This window comes from Hemicordylus capensis, chromosome 6, assembly GCF_027244095.1.
Source record: "Hemicordylus capensis ecotype Gifberg chromosome 6, rHemCap1.1.pri, whole genome shotgun sequence".
NCBI classification, from domain to species: Eukaryota; Metazoa; Chordata; class Lepidosauria; order Squamata; family Cordylidae; genus Hemicordylus; species Hemicordylus capensis.
Genome location: NC_069662.1, coordinates 55,528,655 through 55,548,286, shown reverse-complemented (window position 1 = coordinate 55,548,286; position 19,632 = coordinate 55,528,655). Strand labels below are relative to the sequence as shown.

Below are 19,632 nucleotides of genomic sequence, written 5' to 3'. Positions count from 1 at the left end.
TCATTTCTGGAGGTAAATGACCTTAAAGCAGTGGTACATACGGTATACTGGTAACCTCCAGGCTTGACTACTGTAGTGCGCTCTGCATAGGGCTGCCTTTATATGTAGTCTAGAAGCTACAATTGGTGCAGAATGAAGCAGCCAGACTGGTCTCTGGGACAACTCGAAGAGACCATGTAACACTGATTTTAAAAGAACTACACTGGCTACCGATGATAGGTTTCTAAGCAAAATATGAAGTGCTGGTTGTTAACTATAAGTTAAATAAGAGCCTCCCCATCTCTGACAATTTTTAAAAAGTCTTTAAAGAGACATCTGTTCAACCAGGCATTTAACTGATATTGTTTTAATTGTTTTAATGTTGTTTTTAGAATATCGTCGGTTTTTTAAAAATTGTTTTTTAAATTGCTGTGTTTAAAAAATTTTTTTTTTCTTTTTTTAACTAACGTTTTACCTTTGTTTTTATCTGGTTGTAAACCGCCCAGAGATGTAATTTTTGGACGGTATAAAAACATGTTAAATAAATAAATAAATAAATAAATAAGCAAGCAAGCAAGCCCTTAGCAGCTTGGGTCCAGGGAATTAAGAGAGTGCCTCCATTGTCATGAACCCTGCTGCCTACTAAAATAATCTAGGGAGGTCCGGTTATGGTTGTCACCAGCTCGATGTTTGTTGACTCCGAACTGGGCCTTCTCTGTGGCTGCCCAAGGGCTCTGGAATACACTCCCTGTCAAAATAAGACCTTCTCCATCTCTGATTGTTTTTTTTTTTAAATCCTCAAGACCCACCTGTTTTCTCAGGCTTTTAGTTAAAATTAATTGAAAACTGTTTAATTGTTTTTATTCTGCAAAATTGTTTTGTGATTTAGTCCATTTTTACATTTGTAGTATTTTAAATTATGTCTACCACCTGGGAATTCACATATCGGGCAGTACATAAATATGATGAATTAAATAAACAAACAAACAAAAAATATTTGTTGAATACCGGGATAAAGGACACTGCTGGCTAAGCATATACCCCGTATTAAAGGGCCTGCTGACCATGTCTTCTGTTGGAACTGGGACCCTGGCAGCATCAGCTCTCAGCTGCAATGTCTCATACTGACAACTTGTGGGTTAGGGTCATGGACAAAAGTGCTGGACTCTTCCCCAACTTGTTCTTCCAGTGTTAGTCTCCATTTTGTCTCTCCAGAGATGGCTGTTTTGATCCCTCTCTTCAGCCATGAGCTACAGCTGAAATAAGCTGCAGGCTCTTTCACATTTGTTTGTAACCTTTTCTTTAAATAAATCTTTATAGTTCTCCAATACCAAAGAACTGTCTCAAGACCTCTTGCTTTGCTGCTTTCTCACCAAACTGGTTTTGCTCTGCTATTTGGGGACTGAATTGCCATTCTTCCCCTACAGTCTCCCCACAAGCGTACATGTCTTCAGTATTTGTCCGCACCAGGCTATGATTTTCCATGTGGTTTGGAACACTGGGATCCTAAATCATGTGGAGGAGCCTTCTTTGTGTTTAGCGCTGCCCCGTGCAGCTATATGCTGTGAAAGTGCAAGTGCCTGGAGGGGCATGTTCAGTGAGCGTGTCAGTGTGGGCATGCTCCCGCCCCCCATAAGTGCAGTGAATGTGGGAAGGATAACTTCTGAACAGGCCTAAAGTGTCTGTTGATGGAAATGGGTTACTTCAGGGAGGGTTAAGGGAGCTCTGGTACTGAAGAAAAATCAGTGGCTGAGATTGGGGGATGTTGCATGAGAGTTTGTAAAAAGGACGTTTCCTCAAGGACGTTTCCTCATCCAAATTTCTCCCTAAATTTTGGAGGGAGAAATGTTTACCGGAGCGGAACTGGTAGTGTCAACATCCATGTTTCTTTTGAATGTATATTTTAAAAATGTGCTCGTTGTGTTTGGGGAAGAAGAGATGTTTCCCAGTATTTAGTTATTTTCCCATTCTGCAGGCGCACAGTTGTGCTTCAGCAGACTTGAGAAAATAAACAGTTAATTAAACAAAAATCTAAAAAATCCTACTTCCCTAACCATGCTTCTCCAAACTGGATTATTTTTATTTGAAAAAAAGGAGTGGAGGAAAATATTCTTCAAGAAAAAGTGCTGCAGTCTGTTTTTCTTTTTTAAAAACAACAACCAATTATTTATTTTTTCTTAAATTGTTTATATTTTATTTTCCCAGTCTTCAAGAGCACAGCTGCACTCATTCAGACTAGGAAAATAAAAATAAGTACAAGAGAAGAAAATGTGTTTGGGGAAATGGGTGGTGTTTTTGTTTTTGTTTTTTTTTAATGTGCAAGATACTAAAGTGGAGGATACATATACACTTTCTATTACCAAAATTCTGAAATTCTCTTTTCTTGCTGGATGACAATTGGAGCAGAATGCAAGGCAGAATGGAATTGTGGAATAATAATGGAATGAAAGTGGAGGAACCCAGTTATCCCATCACTAATGTAGTGATGAGTAGAATTTATAGACTTGTAGCACGTTTGGGTAGAAATCACAGCTATTCCAGACATATCCTTTCAGGCCAGATTGAGCTTCACTGCCTTTCCCTTTAGCAATCAAGAGAACTGGCCAGTGCTGCTACCTGAGCTGCTCTTTCTCCTCTTCTCCATCACTTCCTCCTATAATGTGAGTGTTAAGGGGAAAGCAAATGAAATGCAATTGGTTGCCATATTACCAGTCATTGGAAGGCTTTCTGAGGTAGAGATTGTCTGCCCATTTAGGGCTCTTAGATGATTAGCTGAAGGTTTTAGTATTTGGCTGTTGAAGAGACTTTGGAAAACTTGAATGGTCTTCAGTCAACTACACTCTAACACCCCCATGATATTGTCCCCCAAGCTTGGAATTTATCACTTCTTGAATCTGAGCTTTTGGGGCAGCTTACAGACGAATCTAGTCACGACTGAGTTGCATTGAAACTAATGGCTCCCTGTGTTGTGCAGGCTTATGCTGGTGTTTCCGATCGACCATACTGCTGCGGGTGCCTAAGGAAGTGATGGTGGTCTTGCACAAAAGCACAGGTGCACAAATATCTAAAGTTGTGCACAGGCACATTGGGAGCACAACTTGCTTTGTTTCCAATGTAAGTTGCAGCTGTGCAACTTTAAGTATTTGCATTCTTGTGCAAGACTGCCAGTGCTTTCTTAAGACTCCTGCAGCACTGCAGGCCTATTGGAATCAAGTGTTGGGCAATGGTAGTCCTTGATCAAGTGTTGGGCAGTGGTGGTCCTGTGTTCTATGACTTAACATCCTTGATGCTTTCTTCTTTCTCCTCTCCAATTCTTGCAAAACATTCCACTAGGAATGTGCATGAACTAAGATTCATGCACTGGTCTGAATTTTGCCCGGTTCGGATGGGCCGTGGCAGCAATTTGAGAGGCCAGCAGGGGAAGGAGGAACCTTTGCAGACCCCCCAACACAGAGAGAGACTACAGGAAGGCCCTTGAAGGGGCTGAAGATAATTTTAATTTTTTTTAAAAAAAATTCACAAACTTGCACGGGGGGTTGGTTCTGGTCCGGACGGAACCGGGGGGGGGTGGGGGTTCAGTTTGACCACAAACCGCTGGACCCCCGGACCCCCGGACCTGTTCGCACATCCCTACTGCTTTCATGGTGGACCTTTATGGAGTACAGTGCCACAGTGGGGTAGTGGAGGCTCGCAGGAGGGACAGGTAGGACCTGCCTGCCTCCTCTTCAGGGAACCCCTCTCCCCATGCCGAAACATTTCAGCTGCAGGGAGCTGAATCATTTCTGCGCTTCAAAGAGGCGTCGAAATGATTCAGGCACATCCCTATTCATTCCAGTTTGGCCCAAACACAAACTGGTTTGGTGGTTCAAGGGCAGCACTGGAGGGATGGTGAACTCCACCTTTAAAAGTAAGTAAGCAGGTCCTTACCTACCTGACTCCCACTCCAGGCAGCTTCCTGCTATGGCAGTGTTTCCCCCAGCAGCCACACCATGGCGGCGGTGCGACAGCACGCACTTGGCCTCCGTACGTGCTGAATGGCCGCACGTGGGCTGCTGGGGGGAGTCCTGCCGCACCAGGAAGCTGCCTGGAGCAGTGGTCATGCAGGTAAGAACTTGCTTACTTTTAAAGATGCCACTCGCCGCCCCGCCCCCCCCCCCAGCGCTCCCCTCAAACTGCTGAACTAGTTTGTAGTGGGGCCAAAGTGGTTCGCAGAACTAACTATAAACCGGTCCAAATTTGGACCCGTGCACAAACCTCGATTCATGCAGATGCCTACATTCCACTACTGAAAAAACATGACTCTTGATGATAAAGCTATTATTGCAGTTCAAATTAATATTTATGGAAAATATGCTTAATTTGCATCATGTATTCAGGTTTCAGAATTTGTGTTTTTGTAGTATGGGGGAAGGGTTTCATGCATTGTATAAGGATCTCCTAGCTGGGGCAGAGGATCATTCACAAGAAAGTATGAACATGTGTGGCAGGATGCAGTTTTCTGGCCTGATAAACTTTCAGGCTGGCACATCTCTCTTCTTTCCTCCCTGCCACAGTTGGAGGTACAGTGCTGTCCATCCTGGATGAGATGGAGAATGTCTTCATTTGGGAGCATCTGCAAACCTACGAGAGCCAATCCAAAGGTGCTTGGCTGGGGATGGCCTTTAACCCCAAAGGTAAACCAAACAATGTTTGTTTTCTTGATTGATTGACCCAGTACCCAGAATGTTGGGGGCAATATGCTAAATCATTGTAAACCGCTTAGAGAGCTCCGGCTATAGAGCGGTATATAAATGTAAGTGCTATTGCTATTGCTATATGGTTAATTGCACAACGTGGTAGTGAATGAAGGGGGAGGTTTTGATGAAGGCTGATCATCACAGCAGGTAAACTGAGACTGAGGAGCAAGTCCAGTTTAAATACAAACATAAAACTAGAGCAGCAGAAACATCAGGATCAATTAAAAGGCCAGGGAGAATTTAACAATTCTTGTCTGACATTAAAATTACATCACAGTGGGCGCCAGGTGAACCTTTCTGTGGAATGCATTTCAAAGATGAAAAAGGCCTGTTCTCCAGTCACCACCTGCCTCACCTGTGAAGGTGGGGCACCTGCTGAAGGACCTTCCAAAACTGATGGCAGTTTTAACAGGATGATGGTCCTGCTAAATGAATTTTAAAATAATTTGAATATGGTTATATGCTAGAAAGCCAAGAGATCCTTATATAGACCAAAACAAGTGGCACTTTGTTGGATTCATTTTTCCATATTGGGGTTTTGTTGTTTGGGGGAAGTCTCATATAACCCAATTTAATAACCTGATCACTGCAAGTCACACTGTGATTGCATTGTCTCTTTGTTGATTCCCTGGATCTCTGCCTGATAGGCTAGACAAATAGTCCGAATAAGCTGCAAAGTTTCCTTAATGACAAGATGCACAAACTCTTATGGGACATAGTACTTAGGAACTGGATACTTTGATACAGACATATCCCTTTGTATGGTGTTTTTCTAACTTTGTGCTCCCCTTCTAAGTTGATTGGATCTTGTGCCCCCATCCCAAACTTAGAAATGTCATTGGGTATACTTACCCAGCTCCTGCACCTCCTTGGGTTGCTCCTTCTTTGTCCTGCTCCAGCCTGACATTGACTCGCATTAATCAGGAAACTGCAATCACACAGCTGCCTTTCAGCAGTTCCAGTGAGTTTGCAAACTGCATGGTGAACAAACCTGAACCTCTGTGTCCCCTAGTTTGAAAAGATGCCTTATTATGTCTGGCACTGTCTTGTCCATCAGGCCAGACTAGCATCCTTGCCATTTAATTCCTAAGAGGAGGTAGTTTTGGGAAAGTTGCTTTTGATTATTTATGGCATGGTGGACTAGGAAGGTCTCATATATATATTTCTGTGGAAGAGCTTTCTCTCTCTCTCTCCCTCTCTCTCTCCCTCTCTCATACACAAAGATCATGTTTCTCCCTTCTCTGCAGGAGGTACACTTGTCTGGCATGACAACATGGCTGTGAACTATTCTAATTGGGGGCAGCATGACACAGGACCAAGCATGCTCAGCCAAAACAGCTGCTACTGGATCCAAAGCAGCAATGGGGTGTGGCGCCTGGGCTCCTGCTCCAGTGTTACCATGGGAGTCATCTGTAAGACGGCCCGAGGTAAGTGGGTGCTTTGAGAAGGGGGATTTACTGGAGTTTCATGCAAAAGGCTAGTCCCAAAGGCCAGTGGTTCGCTTTGGACAAACAAAAGAAATGCAATGAGGGTATTATAAATTCACAGCTGTGTGAATTTGGCATCTTCAGAATCTCAGCTTTATAAAAAATCAAATTTCTAGTCCCTATAATTATGGCAAAAATTTGAAAATGTGACAGCAGTGCCTGGCGAGGCCCCTGAACCCAGAGAGGAGTTGGGCTTCTAATGGACATGGGAAAGTCAAACTTCAGCATTAGAGAATGGGAGCAGGAACTCCCGTGCTTGGGATTATTTATTAATTATTTTTTTCTTTCCACTCGATTGCAAGAACAACTTGCCACACAATTTCATTCATTTTATCTTCAAAGCCACCTGTGAGGTGAGTTAGGAGACTATTAGAAAGTGACTTGACCAAGGCTAGCCAGTGACTGACATAGAGCACAATGTTAGGCATGCAGTGGAACATAATATTCGTGCAGTTGCGCAAGAGTGCTGTTGCACTAGAGCAAAATTCATGTAAGTGGAGTTGTGCAACATTGAAGCTACTGTTGTAAAACTCCATTTTCACAGTTTTTACACTTGCGCAATAGCACTCCTATGCAATAGCACAAATGTTCTACCACATGCGTAACATTGTACAGTATGCCAGTGAGTTTTGGAGATCAGTGGAAATTTGACCATGTGGATGGGTGACTGGCTGGATTAAATAGAGATGGTAGGCATGGAATGAAATAAGCTTTGTTTCATATTTCCATTCTCAAATGAAATAGGATAGCTTTATAGGGCCAATTGAGATGGGTACTGGAATTTGCCAAACTTTGGGGTTCATGGAACTCTTTATCAGGCAGAATGGAAAGAAAGGCTAGTTTTAGATAGAAAGAAAAGGGGAGGGAGAAGGATCTAGGTTACAAAGTCTTATCGTTTTTGTTTTGCTTGCTGAATTGTTCTGAAGTTCCATGAATCCTGAAATCTCTGCATGCTCTTTCTAAATTGGTTCAGTAGAAGGTACTATTCTATCTTCTTATTAATATTAAAAGAAGAAAAATTAGGAACAAAAAGAAGTAGATTAGAGCTGTCCTATCACCTGACATTTGGAGATGTTTGGCTGGGATTGTAGGTAAATAATGGGCTGAACTGGAGCATTTCTGGTGGGAGTTGAAAGAATGCAACAGTAAGCATGAAGAGGATGTCGGTGTGGATGACCTGAACAGAATGGAATGGTTTGAACAGAGAGAAACCTGTCTGAGCAATAGGCCAAATGGAATTGGGAGACAGACAGCTGATTAACTCTCTCTTTCTTTCCTGCTTCTCTGGTTCTTTCTCCATGGCAGTGGAAGGAAGCAGCTCCTCTAAATCAGGTAAGCACTTCCTGGAAAGTGGGCACCTTCTGCCCTCTGAAACCCCTTGAACACCAGTGCTGAAATATATCTTCATCTACTGAATTTTGTAGTTTCCTGTGAGGATGGGATCAAATTATACAAGTTTATTTTAGGCATTATTCCTAGGGTGTGGGGGGAGAAACTGGGGAAGCAACCAGAGCCTTTCACACCTGGGAACTTGGGAGCAGATCAGCCTCAGCTTGGCTCCAGCCTGCCCACCTTCTTCCCCACTTCTTCCATCCCATGGGTTTGCTTTCGTTTTGTGGCCCCTTTGAAGGATAAGACCAGCCCCTCCTCATTCCAGCTAGCCTTCCCCATAATCAGATTCCCACTTAGCAGATGTGGATTCCGTTCACCAAGGGGAACCGCTCAACTTAAGGGGCCAACCAGTGCCTTTGCTGGCATGGCAGCAGCAAGCTCCCCCTGCTCCCCTCCCGCCCCCAAGCACCACCTCTGTGGCGCTCGGGCCGTGGGTGATGAGTGGTAGCGGCAGCAGTGGCTGGAGAAACCCTGCAACCTCCATTTGCTGGGATGGGGAAGGAAGAGAGGGTGGGTCTTCCTAAGCAGTTCGTGTTCTGATTAGAGGCAGGCAGGAAGTCACAGGGAGGGAGGAGACCGGAAACACATCAGTCCTAAAGAACTCCAGAGGCGTAGATGGGTTGCTGACCCTTTCGTGTTGGCCTCACGTGCACTTCAGCCACATTAACAGGTCCAGGCGATACAGAGGTGTGGGCTATGCTGCACATTTTCTGAGGGTTATACAAGGGCAATGTTCCCTGTAACAAGGAATCCCAGATGTTGTTGACTACAACTCCCATCATACCCAGCCACAGGCCATTGCAGCTGGGGAAGATGGGAGTTGTATTCAACACCTGGGAATGCTGGGAATACAGGGATCCCTAGTTGTGGGTTATAATAGTCTGTGGGCTATAATGCACGAAAACATAGTATTCCCTGTTAACCTAGCTGTAGACTCAGGGTTGTGTATATTATTATGTACATTCACAGTTGCACCACATGTGCATGGAAGTTGGTATCTTTTGCAGAATTCAGCTGGCTTGCTAGTTGAATCATTTTCTGCTGCGCCATTAGGTGGCATTCTATGAATTGTACTCTTCCACAAAAATGGGCCACCTTTCCTTCCATCCCTTCACTCTCTTCTGCAGCTTTCCTAGAGAACACAAAGGCCATTGTCGTGGTCATCCTCTCGTCCTTGGCACTGTGTGCATTGATAGCTGTTGCCATCTATCTGTACAAACGCCGCTGGATCTCAGAGCGGGGGGCATTTGAGAGTGCCCGCTACAGCCGCACCAACTCCAACCCCAGTGAATCCGCTGAGAAGAACATCCTGGTGTCTGACATGGAGATGAATGAACAAGACTAATGGTGGGATTGACAAGCATGGTGGGGAAGAAGGGGGAAGGGAGGGACATGAATATCATACATGCTATCTCCAAAACAACCCCCAAGGGCCAGCATAGGGCAATAGCGGAATCACTGCAGGGGGGTGGGAAGATAGGACAGTGAACTACTAAGGAGATATGGAGAAACCCTAAAGGGTTTTCCTTTAGGAACTCTAGCCCAATCTGTGACATCAAAATAAATCCAGTTCTGGTTCTTATGTGTCCTCCTAGAGAGGAGTTATGGAAAAGGTGGAAGGTGGTTCACATCTTGGGGAGAAATATAATTTGCCATGCTCAGGTCTCTTGGTACCAGCACAGTCTTCTCCATGTCTCCTTAGAAACTGAGGATGAAGCATTCCTTTCTCCTGGTTAAAACAAAATTGGGAAGGGCCTTGCAGAGCTTAGCCTCTCTCTTGGTAAGAAGTTGTCTATTGCATTTGTTCCTAGAACAATGTGGATAGTTAAAGAGTGCAAGGGCCTTGAATTCCTGTTAATGGTGGTTTGGCCTTCGATTCCTCTGATGTTGAGACATCCTAGAATAACTTCCTCTCCAACCACGCTGCTATGGTTAGCAACTCTGCTGCTACTAAATTCTGTTACCATACAGGGCCTTTCTAAGAGAAGTGGTGCCACAAGCACTTTCACACAAGCAACCTCTGAGTGACAGCAATAATGAAGGGGCAGTGCAGGGAGAGATAGGAATGCTGCTGTTTGCCTCTTTTAATAACAAATCTGGTTCGCTAATGCACTTCCTTGCAAAAGTAAAAGAGTGGAGGAGCACACAGCCTCGAGAGAATTAAAAATCACTCATCCTTCCCCCTAAACAACACAAAAACAAAAGCTTCTCAAAATGACCAGCAGTTGTTTTTTTGTTTGTTTTTTGTGGGGGGGGGGGGGCTGTTGCACTTCCCACTGATTATGTAACAAACGGTGTTCAGTAGATGAATGTGCTGTTGGCAAAAATATATTTTAAACAGCAGTCACAGAAACAATGAATGAACTGTCTTTATCTGAGGGAAGGATTACATGTTCCAGGTACAAAATACTGCAGTTTGAGGGCCTAGAGAATGCATTATCCCTGAAACAGAAATGATGCCCTGAAGGTTAAAGTGTCATCCATCTCCAAGGAATGGGAAACAAATGCACATCTCTTGCACAAAAACTGATATTGCAGAAAGGCCCTTAGAGAAGTTGTATTTCTAGTGTGAAAAACTAATTATGAAATGTGCTGGTGCTTTTTGTTATTACCTTGCTGGATAAAAGAGATAGGTAACTTATTTTTTGGTAGCTCTCATTTTACACTGTATCAAAGTGCATGCTGACAGTTATACCTAGTGTTTGAGGTATTTGTGCCTGCGTTCAGATGCAGTGGCAAAAGGCTATGCATGTCGTAGAATTCCCTTCCCTCTCTTGTTTTCAATAATTTGACGAAGTGCAAAAAGACACGAAGTTTTTCTTGCTTCTGGAATCATATACAGTTCTGCCGGACAACGTGGAAGTTTGGACACCAGATGCTTGGAGCCAGTGAGAGAGCGTCAGCCCAAGGTGGTGGCCTTTTGTGATAGAAATGTGGAACGAAGAGAACCTCGTTTGAAATGGGGACCCTGCAAGAGACATTCATTTTTGTCCTAACTCAAGAACTTTGGGTGGTGGCTGTGTAAAGACAATGGGAGGGATAGCTATTTTTTGCTACTCAAATAATTATGGGAATTATTGTGGGAGTATATGAGGGGAAAAAAATCTGGTGATTTTCACTTAAGCTGGATATTAAGTGTTCGAAAAAATGTTTATCTTTGTCATTTTAATCCTTTGGTACTGGAGGATAACATAACAATGCATAATATGTCTCTGAGACTCCTTAGTCTAAAGATTTCTAGTTTCTTTGTTCTCCCTTGATGTCTGCCACTTATTTCCTGGACATCTTTTTGATTCAAACCAAAATGTTCATACATTGATATATGGTCGGCTTGAACAAGTTCTTTTTGCTAAGGGGATCATTTCCAGGGCTTAATTGGAATTTGGACTTGGGCTCTTTTCATACTAGGGCTCTGCAGTGAAGTAACAATATATCTTGGAGCGTGTATAGTGTGCCTTCACCTTGTTGGTGAGTAGCCACAAGCAGCCCTCACAAATCTAGGTCATAAGCTCCTGAGCCAGAGGGCATGATCTGTAGGATTTGAGCCTCTCGTTTTACAAATGAAGCACTGAGCCTTTTGCAACAATTCATAAGCGAGAATTCTCATGCAAACATATGGAAATGGTGCAGGCATGCAAATCAACCACCAAAATTCATTGGAATTAGTATTCTCTGAAATCATGGATTTCTTCCCAAGAATGTTTGTGTGCAGTCCATTGAAATTTTGGCAGGGGAATTGTGTCATGAACATGACAGGAAAAGAGACAGGACAATGCATATTCAAGAATTAAGTGCAATAGCAGAACTGAAAGGAGGGGAGGTTGCCACAGTTGCAACTGCTTCATCCCTCAAAAGCCATACATGCTGCTGCTGTTGCTTCCTCAACCCCTCCCTCAACAGTAATGATACCATAGTCACTTCTCAACAATCATTTTACAATTTTATTTCTCTTGTATGCTTATCTTTTGCTTTCAAGGTGAATCAAGCAGAACTGGACAGTTATCAACAAACCCGACAGAAGGAGAGGTGGAGAACACCCCCAAATCATGAAATTGTTTGGAATTACTGGAAAAAAATGTTTCAGATTATTTTCTATCACTATTTTGAATAATGTGAAAAAGTGCTGAAAAGGACACTGGCAACTTTTAAAATATATTACTTTTGCTTTCTTCATAAGCCTTCTAGAAGCTTGAAATAAACGTTCATTCCCCATCAGTTTTAGCAAAAAGCCAGATTCTTCCTTTTCTCCCACTGTTTTCATCAGTCGTAAGAAACCAAAAAAACTTTGCCACCTGACAATTCCCTTTTTGTTTTCTCAAGTTTACCGTCATGTTTTAGATCTTTGTTTTAAGTGGTGTTGAGAGGAGTTCACTTTGGGTGAATCTAATACTAAGCATTAGCAGAAATTCCTCTTCCGTGGCTGTGGTTGGGCTTCAGATTTTTCAGGCTGTTCAGTGGACAATGTATGAAGCAGAAGTGGTGTTAAAGAACCAGTAACACATCATTCTTTGTTTAGCCAAATTTCTGATCTAGTTTGTCACATCCCAAACCAACTGTTATGATTATAGCAGCCCTTTAGCCTGCCAATTACCTGCTTGACTGGAGCAGGTTCAAGTACCCCAATTTGCTATAGGCAATACATACTGAAAAACACTAACTGAACAAAACTAACTCTCAAACCCAGGATTGCGGTCAATACCAGAGTCGCTTTTGAACCGTGTGGCCGGCCAGCCCCACCACTTAAATCTTCTCTGCACAGGAGAAACTGTTAAGAATGTAATGCTAACAGCTACAACTCCCAAGTAACATCTCTAGACAGGATAGGACTGAAGTAACTTACCAAGCAGGAGGGTGTTAAATTAAACTCTCTTTGCACCAGAGGCATGTTGTTACTCACTGAGCTTCAGCGACTGTGAGAAAGAAGCCTTCAAGTTGTCTTCTGGGTTAGAATTCAAGTTACAACTTTTTATCTCTAAAGCCTTTTGTAACTTGAACTTCATGTACTTTAGAAATCTCATATTTGAAAAGGTGATCATGCATTTGTAACAAACATACTAGGTTTGGACTGCAAGGAGGCATACAGCAAAGGATCCTCAAGCTGTTTCATAGCTCTGGAATTCCCTCCATTGGAAGCTTGCTGGGGAGAGTCGTCCACCAATGTGGGGCAGGTCGCTATTTCAAGAGCACCTGTCTCCATATGTAAGTCACTGAGGAACTTTCAGTAAATCACTGAGGAACTTGGCTCTATAATGTTTTCTGTCACTAAAATTAAGTGCTAGGGAAGAGCAATCTCTAGCTTTGGCATATTTGACCATCACCACCACAAGTGTAAGTAGTTATTCAAATGTAGCCTTTTATGATAGAAGATGACATGCAAATTAGCTGTAGCCTTCAGTTTCTCAGTATCTTTCTAGTGAGGGCCCTTAAAATAATAACTTGTCTTTCTGGGGGCTGCAATTCCTGCTATTTGTGTTGTAACATTAGCCCCAGCATTAGCAATGTGCTAGATGCTTGTACAGCAGGCCTACTCAACTTCGGGCCCCCAGCTGTTTTTGGACTACAACCCCCATAATCCCCAGCCACAGTGGCCAATAGCCAGGGGTTACGGGAGTTGTAGGCCAATATCTACAGGAGGGCCAAAGTTGAGCAGCCCTGCTATACAGGACAATGCAGTTACCACCCAGAGGAAGAACAGTCTACATTAGATGCTCAAGACTGCAGGAGTGGGGTGGAGGATTAAGTTGAATTAAGACCGTTTTTTAATACCAGGTGAAAAGGATTTAAACCCAGATATCTGAATAAGGCGATGCCCTAATTGATCTTCATCCTTATTAAATATCCCAAAAATGACAACTTGTTCACTTACAGTACATTTGTCTATTTTTTTAAAATAAGGGTGAGGGGTGTCCGAGGAGTGAACAAGACTTTTTTTTTTAATTTGGGATCCTGTGCCATTCCAAGGAAAGGCAGTAATGCTATAAAGTTGATCATACTACAGTACATCAATACATTTACACATGTATGCTGTGGAATGTCCTGTGATAAGGCTGGGCACACAACAACTCAATTTTAATGCACAAAACCATTACTGATCTCCCAAGAGCTCCTGATACACAGTAGGACAAGTCTGTAAAATGGTGGCCTTTGCATGCTACAACAGGTGCATCAAATGTACCTGGTTTGCCAGCTCAGAGGGTTGCCAAAGGCCACTCAAAAAAACACAAAACCCTGCTAGGTTGAATTTGGATTGAGTAACTGGTGGCTAGGAAGTAGGAGAGGTAAAAAAGTATGCACCCTGCAAGTTGCTGTTATAACTCATGTTGTTCCAAAAAGATTGTCAATCAGTACTGCAACTTAAAAAAAAAACCCAACCCAACAAAAACAGAAGAACCAAACCAGACAAACAGCCAAAACAACCCCAGACCCTTAGAAGTCATTTAAACAGATGACATTGAATATGAATGGTGTACATCATTGTAGCGTGGTGTTAATTAAGAGGGTAGAAGTGGAAGGATGTGAAGAAGGGCTCTCTGCCCAATTCTCCAAGAGAAGTCTCTTCTTTAAATCCCCCTTGACCCTTCTCTTAGGCACTGTTCCCAGAATTGGCTGAATCTGCAAAGATGGAGGAAATAAATCAGAACCCCTTTTCTCCATAGAATGGCAACAGTCTTACATGTATTCAAAGGAGCAATGAAGGCTGCCTTAAATGGTCACTATAAATACAAATTTAATTACCATACTTACATGCCTCCAGTGGCTGATTCTGATACATTTATGAGAGGCCAAATTTAGATAATCCCTACCTGCCATAAGCGAGACAATTAATGCAATGTCTTGTGGAGGTTTGGATATGATGTGGTAAGAAAGACTGAGGCAATTGATTCTGTTTAGTTTTGAGAGGGGACTCTAAATATATGAAGAGTTGCATTTAAAAAGCCTACCTGTATCAGTTCTCCATGTTTTGTGGGTAATGCAGGAACTAAGGAACTAAACTAGTGCAAAACTATCTAGGTTGGATATTAGGAAGACCTTTCTAAACACAAATATGATTGAGTGCTGGCTTGTGGTTTGTGTATACTTATGATGTGTGTGTAAGCAGCTAAATATCTGCTTAGGATAGTTAAGATGAACTTGATCCAGGGAACAGGAGAATTTGTTCCTACAAAACAAATGTATTATGTTCCTGATTCTTTCAGCTACTGCTGGTATGAGCCTGTGCCGCCGTATCACTAGCTGCAGGGAATATAAGAGAAAAAAGGAGCATACATATGTCCAAAGATGGGTTCAGCTCTGAAATGTGACAAAAAAAGCAAGCTCCTCTGGCACATGCAGAGTGTATTTCCCCTCACCACTGATTAGCCGCATCAATACTTGCACACCTGTCATAAGAAGCAAAAGAGAGGATGTGATTTCTATGTAAACTTGGAGTCTTAGTCCCTCTTCTTAAAACTAACCACTGAGATCGTGCATCTGTCGTGAGCAGCAGGTGTCTGTTATGTTTTCCTTGGGTTTCATGTGCAGACACACATCTTCAAACATAAGCACCCCAAGTTGCTACAGACAATATAGACTTGAAAGGCATTAACAGAGCAAAACTAACTCTCAAACCCAGGATTGCTGAAAGGCACTAACTTTCATATCTAGGAAAGTGCAACTGGTCAAGTATGAACTGGTGCCTGAACGACTACATTGTGTTTCTTTCCTAATTCCTCAGATTGAGCTGTGCTTGGTGATTAATTTCTATAAAAAGGCATTGAGGCTGAAGCTGGCATGGAAGTCTGCAGCATTGATCCTAAATATGTGGTGACGGGCTGGGCCTAAGTATTGGTGGGGGCATTGGTGTAGCCAGCCAAAGGGTGGCCTGTGTCCCTCCCACTGGCAGCTCCTGCGCTTAATGTCCATGTGTATGATGTCATGTACAAAGGGGGTGTGACCCAATCACTGCAGGGCCCACTCCAGCCCTCCCAATTGCATTTCCAGCCAGCGTTTGCTAGAGGAAGAGAAAAGGAAATAGACAGCTAATGCTAGCTGAAAATAAGCTTGGGAGAACTCACACAGCTCTCCAGGCTATGCCCCTTTGTGAGCGCCGCCACATACACGGAGGGCACCAGCAGCCCTTTTCATTGGTAGCCTGGGTTCTTTGAACCCTACTGCTCAATGGTGGCTCCGCCCCTGGGTGGGGAGACAGGGATGTACCCAGCATACATTCAGAGACACACACTATCTGTTCCGGAGTCTTGTCTCTGCCTCAAAACCAAATTATCGGCTTAGACACGAGCTCAAATGTAGTCCTGCTATTGCTATTCTTGTCTTAGCTGGGTTTTCCAATGACTCTAAAAGCCATTAATCAGGGTATTCCCAAAGTCCATTTCTGTGGCATGGCTGACACAATGCTTAATAACTACTTGTCACTTCTCTGTAGCTTAGCTCAGGTTGAGAGTAGATTAAAGTTGGTTAAATGTTACGCTGTTTAGGAAGTACTACTTTAGCATCGTCAGGAATTCCCAATCCTAAGCAGTGGTTGTCTTGTTTTGCTACAAAATGACCCTAGAGAAGCCGAAGTGTGAAGAATCTGTTTAAACACTAGATGTCTCTATAGCAGCACAGGACAAAACAAACACTGGGCTGCTTTGCCAGAAGAAAAATACAAAATGCCCAAAGGTTCATTCATCAACTCTGAGGGTTTGGTTTTTGTTTGTTTGTTTTTGTTTTTTTGCTTGTTTTTAAGAAGATCTTGCACTGAAAGCAAACAGTATTTTCCCACTGTTAGGAGCATCCTTAATATTTTAAAGCTGCCTGTGAGACCACATTTGTTTTCCCCAGTGTTATATGTGCCTGTTTTTTTGTGTTATATGTGCCTGTCAAAGAGTGTAGTAATGCTTACCAAATCAATAGTGAAAGGTGTAAAAAGCATATGTAAAGTAATGCCTTTATTAGGACCAATTAAAAAAATCACAAATTAGTGAGCAAGTTTTTGAGTTATCCAGAACTCTCCTCCAAAATAGATGTTAAGGGTGGTGAAAAGTCACAAAGCAGTTTGTAAAAGCCTCAATATATTATTCAGAGGATAACTGTGAAGTTTTAGATAGGGGGACATTTTTCTTTAATAGAGGCAGCTATTTCCTTTGCAAATCAGTCTCTTCTACAATGCCACACAGCCCAAACGCTATTTAAGCTATTTCTTGTTATCAGCAGCTTAAATAGCATTTGGGCTGTGTGTCTATATGCCTTTTTATTGGCCTCTGTAATGAGGCCCATTTGTCTTATTTGTCTGAAATGTGGTGTATCCCAAGAAATAAAAATAGAGCTAAAAGTAAATTGTTTTAATGGATCAGGTAGTTCACTACACTCTCAATTACCTTGTCCAGCCATGGAAGGTTGGAGACAGGTTATAGTCTACAGGTAGTAGACCACATCTTTCCAGACAGCTTATCCACATCATCAGGAGTCACAAACTGAAACTGATCCAGTCTAACCACATAATTCTAATTCTAAACAGCTTAGGCCCAGGGTATTTAAGAGAATGTCTTCTTCACTATGAGCCCCATCGCCCATTGAGATCATCTGGAGAGGTTCGTCTGCAGTTGCCACCAGCTCGTCTGGTGGCTACACAGGGGCGGGTCTTCTCTGTTGTCGCCCCAAGACTCCCTGCTGAAATAAGAGCCTCCCCATCTCTGACAACTTTAAAAAGACTCTAAAGACACATTTATTCACCCATGCTTTTTAACTAGACTTGTGGTTTTAAATTGTTTTTAGGTTTTAATTTCTGTTTGAGCTGCTCTCCCTGCCTTTAAAGGCAGAGAGAGCATTCCTGGCCACTCTGTGAATGTGGCACTGGGGGGTATTTGCTCCCAAATGGGGCACGTGGCCCCATATGTGAGTGAAGTGATGCCCCCTGTGTCTGATGTCAGACGCAGGGTGTGTGGCTGGGGCGCCAGGCGTGGCCCCGATTGGCAGTAGCCTGGGTTTTTTGAACCCATTTGGTCAATGGTGGCTCTGTCCCTACATAGGCTGGCATTGTAAGATATTCTCCTTAGGGGATGGGGCCACTCTGGAAAGATCACCTGTATGTTTGCTTGCAGAAGGTTCCAAGTTCCTTCTCTGGCACCTCCAGATAGGGCTGGGAAGGACTCCTGCCTGTAATATTGGAGAAGGCACTGCCAGTCTGTGTAGAGGCCTGCACAGCATAAGGCCTGGGGGCCGGATCTGTCCCTCAGGGACTCTTTTCTGGCCCCCAGGTAGAAATATCCTGCAGCAACACAAGAACTGGAAACTGCCTTACAGTGCCATCCTATGCATTTTTACTCAGAAATATGTCTCTTGTGTACCCAGTGAGGCTTAGTCCAATGTAAGCATGCCTAAGATTGCAGCCTGAAAGCAATGACAATTTAGGGAGAGGATAGGATTTGGCATTCGGGGCTAGCATGCACTCTAGGGGCCCCACTGACTGAGCAGGGACAGTACCTACTTTCTGGCTACTATCCTTAGTTTAAACTGTGGGTCACTTGACAGGGGAATAGATCCACAAGTAACTAATCATATTTTTAATTTTAATGTAGTCATGTGCTAAAAATCGACTTTGGTCCCTGCACAGCAAGTTGTGGTTGGTTCTGGCCACCAGGGCATTTGAGTTGTGCAGCCCTGGTGTAGCCTGTACTGAGCTAGATGGACTAATCGTCTGACTCACTATAAGGCAACTTGCTATGTTCCTACTCTTGTTCCTGTAAAATGATCATGAAACTTTATTATTCTTTAATAATTACTTTATTATTATTCTGTTATGTGTACTCAGAGGCAATCTTTCCCATGGACCTTGGGAATCTGGTCCATGGCCTCCCGTCTCTGGGGGGGGCACCTCCAAATATTCTGGGGGGCCTCCCCAGAGGCCTGCCACCACCCCGTGCCCGCCCCTCCCTGCTGATCTTTGCCATTGAAAGGAATGCTGTCAATGCTGCTCCTTTGCATTGTGCTGACCGTGCATCCCCACGGTTGCCGTCTGGGAAGCCAGGCAAGAATTTGCCCTGTACCCTACCAGTTCTTTGCTGGTCAATGACCGAATAAACTTATTCCCTGCCGCTTCTAATCCGTCCCCCTTCCTCAAGGCCTCGGACAGTAGCAGCTTTAGCCAGAAGGGTTTGGGGGGAGGGGAGGGAAGGGACACTGGGGAAGAAGGCTAGAATACCCCAACTGTTTCCCTCAACTCCTTTAGGGGGCTGAGAGTGAACGAGACCGCACTTTCCATCAGCTAGTCTCCACCTCCCTCCCTAGTCCTGTCCTGTCCAGTGCACCACGAGGCTCCCTCCAAGTGCAGGCTGGGCTTCCCCTCGCCAGGCCAGCATGACAACAGTACCCGGCAATGGCCTCCCTGCTCTCATGCCCCAAGGGTGCCTACCTGAGCCATGCCCCGCGCCAGCGCAGGCAGACAGCCCGGCAGCCGGCTACCCTGGCCACACAAATGGTGAAAATGGTAAAAGCTGGGGCGGCAGCAGGCTTTATTTATTAAAAAAAAATTAAGGGAGGCCTTGCCGGGGGAAGGGGGGTGCTTCCGAATCCCTTCAGGTACAGGCTCCAAAATGACCTAGATGCACCACTGTGTACTCTGCTAACTTGGCAAAGAGGCACCTTTTAACACAGTGATTTTATTTAGCAGGGGGAAAGTAACTAGCCATATCCAGCCCCAGCACAGTACCTCCAGTGACTTGCTGGTGTCTGTCTCATGTTTCTTTTAGATTGTGAGCCCTTTGGGGACAGGGATCCATCTTATTTATTTATTATTTCTCTGTGTAAACCACTCTGAGCCATTTTTGGAAGGGCGGTATATAAATTGAATAAGTAATATATAATAGCAATAGCAATAGCACTTACATTTATATACCGCTCTATAGCCAGAGCTCTCTAAGCGGTTTACAATGATTTAGCATATTGCCCCCAACATTCTGGGTACTCATTTTACCGACCTCGGAAGGATGGAAGGCTGAGTCAACCTTGAGCCCCTGGTCAGGATCAAACTTGTAACCTTCTGGTTACAGGGCGGCAGT

At 43.7% G+C, this 19,632-nt stretch overlaps 2 protein-coding genes across 5 annotated transcripts in view; one reads left to right on the top strand and one right to left on the bottom strand.

The window, feature by feature from the left end:
• Positions 1–11,809, top strand: part of MRC2 (mannose receptor C type 2) — a 98,969-nt gene extending 87,160 nt beyond the window's left edge. For 3 of the 4 annotated variants that reach the window (XM_053262993.1, XM_053262995.1, XM_053262996.1), the window contains exons 27-31: positions 4,533–4,652; positions 5,963–6,142; positions 7,508–7,534; positions 8,722–8,941; positions 10,437–11,809. In XM_053262993.1, the coding sequence (XP_053118968.1) occupies positions 4,533–4,652; positions 5,963–6,142; positions 7,508–7,534; positions 8,722–8,939 (545 nt within the window). In that variant the 3' untranslated portion in view covers positions 8,940–8,941; positions 10,437–11,809. The remainder of the gene's footprint in view (positions 1–4,532; positions 4,653–5,962; positions 6,143–7,507; positions 7,535–8,721; positions 8,942–10,436) is intronic. The other variant, XM_053262994.1, reaches the window with a different exon arrangement.
• Positions 11,522–19,632, bottom strand: part of MARCHF10 (membrane associated ring-CH-type finger 10) — a 77,373-nt gene continuing 69,262 nt past the window's right edge. The window contains exon 12 of the mRNA XM_053263003.1: positions 11,522–14,206. Within this exon, the coding sequence (XP_053118978.1) occupies positions 14,178–14,206 (29 nt within the window). The 3' untranslated portion in view covers positions 11,522–14,177. The remainder of the gene's footprint in view (positions 14,207–19,632) is intronic.